The sequence below is a fragment of the Carcharhinus amblyrhynchos genome, chromosome 4 (genome assembly GCF_965287045.1).
Source record: "Carcharhinus amblyrhynchos chromosome 4, sCarAmb.v2.hapA, whole genome shotgun sequence".
Taxonomy (NCBI): Eukaryota; Metazoa; Chordata; class Chondrichthyes; order Carcharhiniformes; family Carcharhinidae; genus Carcharhinus; species Carcharhinus amblyrhynchos.
Window position 1 is genome coordinate 35,000,691 of NC_137327.1, and position 7,501 is coordinate 35,008,191.

General features: G+C 41.6%; 1 protein-coding gene across 1 annotated transcript; it reads left to right on the forward strand.

The window, feature by feature from the left end:
* Positions 1-7,015: 7,015 nt before the first annotated feature.
* On the forward strand, positions 7,016-7,153 carry LOC145342549 (cytochrome c oxidase hypoxia associated subunit FA4L2-like). Its single transcript, XM_080188107.1, has one exon. The coding sequence runs from the start codon at positions 7,016-7,018 to the stop codon at positions 7,151-7,153; it is 138 nt and encodes a 45-aa protein (XP_080044233.1).
* The last annotated feature ends 348 nt before the right edge of the window (positions 7,154-7,501 follow it).

The following is a 7,501-nucleotide window of genomic DNA, read 5'->3' on the forward strand; positions in this document are numbered from 1 at the left end:
TTGGATCTTGTTTGAGCTCAAAATGGGATGCAATATCTTGTCTTGTCAGCTAGTATCTGGTTTGTTCCTCGTGCAAAATGTCCACGATTGAACTTAATTTTAATTGGCTTTTTTGATTACAAATAAAGCACCAAAAAGTTCCAAACAAAATAACTGGCAGCATCCAGTGAATCAGCGCAGTACCTTCTCATTGCAGAGTAAAGTCACGAAATATCCATTCATTAATTAGACAATTAACAAAAAGGTACTATCTTCAACAGTATCTGAATGCTTTACTACCTCCTGATGCCCTGACTGGAGACGTAAAAGAGCAGCTGAAGATGATTCTACAAATAAAATCAGTCCCATTGATTGAGCTGCCTGTCATCTACATGGCGTAAGGTTGAATGGATATCTTTGAAGAGGGATTTGATGGAGATAAGTATTAAAAAGCAACACTTCTAAAGAAGCAATGATTATTCCCAGTGGCAAAATGGCCAGTTAAGGAAATACAAATTCATAGTGTCAAAAATAGTTTGACAAATAACACAAAAAAAATTCTGAGGGAAAGGCATTTGGGATGAGTTGTAGACCAGGGAGAAGCACTAGAGATAAAATAAGCCTAAATCCAACCAATGCTAACTTTTTCAGCCCGGGGAAATAGAAGACGGGTCTGAACTGTTTATTCTATCAGGAGGGTAAATAGAATACTGAAGAAGGATTTACATTTGTAAAATAGAGAACAAATGTTACTGCATGTGGAGAGCAGCTAGGAATATATTGAAGGGTCAAACAAGTCCAAGAGAGTAAGTTGAAATGGGGTATAGAGAGACACCTGCCTTAAAGCAGTAAAGAGAGAAAACGATAGAGAGGAAGGATTGCTAAAGGGAATGAATGAATATTACAGTGTCCATATACAGACATGTAAAACATTACACATAACATTGAGAAACCCTTGAAGCTAATTAAAACGGAAAGATCTCAGTGGGTGAACTTAGCCTGGTAGGCATTTAAAATCACCCAAGTAACTTACCAGACTCACAATAACAGTGAGTTGCCAGCTTTCAACATTTCAACAGCTCTCCCAAGCAAGATGCAAGGATCAAGAGGAGTAGAGACCAAAGGAGTTAAACTTTTCATTTTTTTCCTTGAGTGGCTAGCCCTCTTGATCATGGGACACTTAGTAACTGATCCTGTGCCTGCTGTTGGTGGGGTGCCTCCACGCCATGCAATTTTTTTTTATGTTGTTTCCCATTAGATTGTGTGGGAGTCGGCTGTGAAAATTTATATGACGCCTGCTGATTAAAATTCAGGCGGGTGTGGGCAGGCAAGGAACCTAATATCAGTATGTTCTCTAGTCAGAAAGCCACTGGCAGGTAAAATCCAGGAAGTAACTGGTGATGGGCTTGAGGGGGGATGGGACTGGAAATTAAATAATCCCGGTTTAAAAATTAGCTCAAACAAGTTAGGAAAGTAGTATGAGAAGGATGGCCAAGTTAATGAAAAAAATAAGAATCTTCTCACCTAGATGGAGTTTGTTTACGTTGAGTTAAGAAATAATTAAAGATCTGTTACCATATTGGGGTACAACATGAAATAAATTAAAGGTGAGATTTGTAAGCCTTCTTTTTTATTCATTCATGAAACATGGACACCATTTGCTGGCCAGCATTTATTGCCCATCCGTAGTTGCCCAAGGGCAGTTGACAGTCAATCACATTGCTGTGTCATATATAGTCATATATAGGTCAGACCAGGTAAGGATGGCAGATTTCCTTCCCCAAAGGACGTTTGTGACATTTGCCAATGATCATTAGGAGATTCTTAATTCCAGATATTTATTATTGAATTCAAATTCCACCATTTGAAGCTGGGTCCCCAGAACATTAGCTGAGTTTCTGGATTAATAGTCTAGTGATAACACTACTAGGCCATCGCCTGCCCTACAGAGGGATTTACGCTGACAACTTCCAGAGGTAATGACATTGGCATTGTGGGTGACTTCAACTATCTGAATGTAGTTTAAGTGCTTCCAAGGCAGTTTCTTTAGTCAGGTACTTGCACAACCAAAAAGGAAGATCTGCTTCATTGGTGTCCTTTAGGGAGGGAAATTTACCATCTTTACCTGGCCTTGCCCACATGTGACTCCACATCCACAAGAACGTGGTTGATTCTTAAGTGCCCCCAGGGATGGGCAATAAATGCTGGCTTAGCCAGAGATGAACAAATAAAAAAAATGATGCAGATCTCTTTCTGGGTAATGAAACAGATAAGTTACCTGTTGATAGAAAGTGTGGAATTGGAAATTACCGAACTTGAGTGGCCAGCCAGATCATTTAAATATCGTGATTTTGGTATGTAAATATTGGAAAGGATCCTATTCTTGTAAATTGTATTCAATATTAGATTAGTTGCCTTTATAAGCTCATAAACAACTATATGTTTTGATTAGAAATAAAATGGTCTAAGTAGACTTGATGAAATTCCTTAAATTTCTTTGACACTGTACCTTAGTCAATCAGATCAAGCAGCAGGCTAAATTTGGGAACTACGTAATTACAAAATTATGGCTTAGAGGGATATGGGGTACAGGCAGGGAGGTGGATCTGAGACCAGGGAGAGCATAGCCATGATCTGATTGAAAGGCAGAGCAGGCTCGAAGGACTGAATTTGCTACTTCTGCTCCTGATTCCTAGGATTCTACGCAAAATTGATAAAAATTCCATAGGTTTGATTTGGGAGTAATGGGGATATGTCAAAGACAGGGATTCCATGCATAAATAGAGAGATAAGAGCATAGATTAGAGAAGCATAACTTTAATGCTAAGGCAGGGCATTGAATGGGAGGTAGCCAATCATTAGCCCATTTTGCACCAGGAATGATTTTCTTCTCTATGGACCTTCCACAAGAGAGGCCAATGTAAAACAACTGCTATATAAAGAAGAATGTAATACCCAAGTATGAGTCACAGTTTAGGTACTGCTGTCTTAGAATTCTGACACCAATATAAAAGTGTCTTCAACTATAACAAAACCAAATAATCTGTAATAATTTATTTATCCCTAACCTTCTTCATCAAGTTACAAGTGATCATAGTGAATGGATACACAACTTAACTCTGCAAACATCAAACAGGTGAAAAAAACAAATCCTGTTATTTGGTCATTTTTAAAAACATGACAGAAACATTACATCCATTGTAAGTAGAAAAACTCTTCTTCACACAGACCTGATCGGCCGAGGGCTTCACAATTTATTCGGCAAGTGGGAGCTGGCTTATAAACGTGGCTACTCCTACATATATATTATTTAAATATTGATGTGCTTAAAATAATTCTATTGTTCTGCAGTACAAAACCAGTCAACTTATTGGTGGAGATAAATCCTTGCTGGTGTTTCTAGGCTTCTGCGGTTCATAATTCATGAAGTAAGATTTCAAACCAGATGAAGCAAGATGATTCAGTTCAAAGAACGGTAAATGTAAATAACATCTCCTATAAATATTAAAATAATCACCTGCCTGGTATTTGCTATATATGGATATCCTGCATTCACAATGAAAATATGATCTTACTTTGAATTAAACAAGCACCTTAACTAATTTTAGATACTGAAAGAAGAATCTACCATAAGACAAACTGCAATCCAATTCTCTAAGCTGAGAGGCCATAAGTTAATTTTGACCAAATTCTCATCAGTCTTATCTGTGCCATGTTTATTTGGGTAGAAACAATTTTTGTTCATCTGTCACAGAGAGGAATTGGATGTACTTAGGGGAGGTTTATGAAGCTGAGTGGGGAACAAGTCTGCAAATTGTGTTAAATTTTAAATGATGCATTGCAAATGTTCTTCCCCTTCCAAAGACTTCCAAGCTGGTGAATCGATTTGTATGTACTGGAATAGTTTTGTAATTAGTCCTATTGCACTGGTTTTCAACACAGAGCCCAGATCTTTTACCGTGTGAACTTCACAGAGCTGCTTCTTAGAGTTGAACACTGACCGAGAGCCGGGGGGTGGTGAAATGACTCAGGAAGCCTGATTGGCAAGGAACATATTTTATTACAGAATGTGAAGTGAAACCACTACTGTGGTGTACATACACTACAGTTCAGCAGACCCAGTCCCAGGCCTGCCTTATAAAAGGCACAAGTAATGAGTTCCAACTGGGCAGGCTGTTACCAGGGGAACTCATTCTCAATGAACCACATAGGAAGATCAATCAGTGATTCCCCATGAACCTCGTGGAAGTTATTGTAGGTGAGGTATCCAAAATGTATGGGCAGCTTAGAAAACAGAATTCCCTCACAGCATGTATGTAACATGACTGCTTAATTCCCCACCCAGAGTCCAGTTGGTCAGGGTGAGTGATCTCAGAGAGGTTTACTAAGGAGAAGGAGAGAGACTGATCAAGAGTTGCATTGTGTTTGGGAAATGATCTTTCTGGAGGACGTGGGAGAGTAAGCTGATTGGACAGATTGCTGGTTAAAGGATCCCAACATGAGAGGAGATTGAAGCCTTCAGTGGACAAAGACCTCGATGGTTGGAGGTTTCAGTAGGGAGATCTGGGACCTGGGTGATAATTGAGGGCAAGGTGGAGAGAGATCAGAGATCTGGGTAACTTGGCTATTGGGTGATCGAAGCCATTGATGGGGAGAAGGATTGGTTGCCTTGAAGGGATGAAATCAGAGGTGTGGATGGAGGGGGGGTGGGAGCTGTTGGAAACTGAAAATGTGGAGGGTGAGGTGGGGGTCAGAGACCTGGCAGGAAGATTAGAGGTTGTTGGTGGGGGAGATTGGAGCTTGAAGTGGGTTCAAGGCCTTGGATAGAGATAAGAGATTAGGGTGAGTCAGCATGAATTTGACCGGGGGATGTGGAGTTCAGGGCTCTGAGGAGCCTGGGAAATGGGTGCTTGCACTGAAGTTCTCGTGTCAAAATCCGAGGGAGAGTATCAGATCATTTGGATCTCCTTAGATGGGCACCTAGATCCAGGACATAGGTGTAAAGGCCCTCACATGCTGAATATATCCCATTTGTAATTGGACGTAGATACAGTCAGGGATAACCGACAATGAGGCTCTTTGGGTTAACTGCCACCCATTTCTTGACCTCAATTAAAGGCAACAGTGGGTGAGTTGGAGGCTGTTTTTGGTCAGAATCTGATTTTAAAGATTTAACCATTGCCTCCTCACTAGCGCCCATCTGACCTAAAGCTCCCCTTTTGTTATGTTAAAATCCACACTCCCATCCCTCCCCTCAATGCCACGTGGAGTAAACCAGAATGACTGGACACTGGTATCGATAAGAGTGGAGGCATCAGAGGCCCAGTCAGGTCAGCCACTCAACACTTTTGTCTGCAAATACTCAGCCATAGCTCTTGTGTGAATATATAGAAATGAAGACAGGAAACGTGGAAGGAATGATTCCAGATTCGCAACAACCACACGTCCGGCTGGATTTTACAGCTCCTGCCTAGTGGGAGGGTCACACAAAATATGACGGGTGGGTAACCTTCCTGCCCATCCCTAACTTGCTTCCCAGCGGGTGATAAGGATGGATAATGTGCTCACTTATGTGCCCGCTCTTACGCTTATTGAAGCCCTTACTTAAGCCACTCAATCTAACTTCACTCATAATATGCTGGAGGCCAGTGGGATGGGAAAGCCTTTTTTTTCACCAAAGCAGTGAAAGGAGGAAGAAGGGGTGTATGCCCTAAGCACATTGGGGGAACCCCCTCCTCAGCTCTAAGTTTGTACCCTGTCTTTGTGCATCCATGCCTGGCCTCCAAATCCCACCTCCATGGAGCCCCTTGCAACCCCCTCACCCACATGCGGGCCAATCCTTCCCCATCCAAAAAGCTCGGGATTTACCTGGGTTCAACCGCCATCAATCTTCTCTGTGAGGAGTCCCAGCAGCATCCACTACTGAGCTCTGGCGCTATTGGAGCATGAGCTGCCAACCAAGCAGTTCTTGAGGGTAACTGAAGAGAGAGCGAACAATATGATCCCAGTAAAATTCAGCCCAACAAGTTATGCTGCTCAGAGGAGGGCCATTGTAATGATTTCAATCAGGCCATTGGGGTTGGCCTTTTGGAGTATGAACTCCCTGATTAAGGATCCAATTGATGGGTCAATCAGGGAGTCTTTGCCTTGTACTTAACTGGGAGTGTCAGTTCCTCTGGCACCCCCAGAGGTAGACTGCTAACTACTAGCACTCTGTGTAGAGTTTGTAAATAAAAGGATTTTGGTGAAGAGGCTTCTGTCTCTGAAGATTTATTATGGTCATGTACAATTTCTACAAACAAGGCAAATTTTGCAAGATCCCAGATCACTGTCTACGACAGCAGTTGGTCAGAAATTGTGAACTGTGTGCCTTTAAATGTGGCAGTAGCCTTATAAAACATATCCTTAAGTGGCAAGGAAAAACCAAGGTCAAGAAAAGTAGTAAAAGAATGAGAAAGAGATCAATCCAAACCTTTTTATTCCAAACCACTGAGAAATCAATGAAACATAAAACAGAACCTGGAATGAAAGCTGTGTGAAGTTTTATTATACTTAAAACACAGCTGCAACAAAAATACCCAAATGCAGATAACAATTTTAATTTGCCAAAAACTGATATCAATCTGTGTGGAATGAAAGCTGAAAACATTAATTGTATAACATTAATTTTAAAATGAATAAATGGAAAGTGACAGCTATGGTCTGCAGCATGTCTTTTATGTTTGTACATTGCATTGTCGATTCCTTGAGAGGAATTGTCAGTATCCATAGACCCACTCTTCACTACACAGCCAGTAGAGTTTCTGCCTTTCCATTGCAGATTCTCTGGCCTGAGTTGGGATCAGAAGGTCCTGCTAAAGTCAAAGGAATTTTGGCTGGTTTGCCACATTTTCCGGCCACTGTGGCGAGGCTGGAAAATTCCGCCCTCTTGATGCCTGAATGATCACAGAATCACACAGAAACCCCACAATGCAGAAGGAGGCCAGTCAGCCCATCGCGTCCACACCGACAACAACCCCACCCAGGCAAGCCCACAATGTTTAGCCCCGATGTCTGCTGGGACAAAAAGAACAACCCTGAGCCCTGGAATAAATTGTGTTATAATCGGCAATACAAGTTTGTTGCTGTCAACACTGATTATAAACATCTGAAGAAGAATGGTCCTGACTTCTGAACAATTGCCAAAATACCATGCTATTTTGGCGAAATCCCACACACTTATCCCACTAATCCATCTAATCTACGCATTCTGGAGCACTAAGAGGAAAGTTAGCAGGGCCAATGTACCTCACCTGTACATCTTTGGACTGTGGGAGGAAACCAGAGCACCCAGAGGAAACCCATGCAGACACATGCAAACTCCACACAGACAGTGACCCAAGCTGGGAATCGAATCCAAGTCCTTGGAGCGGTGAAGCAGCAGCGCTAACCAGCGAACTAATCATCTAGTTATTTATTTAGTAGCATCACAAATAAGCTTACATTAACACTGCAATGAAGTTATTGTAAAATCCCCTAGTCA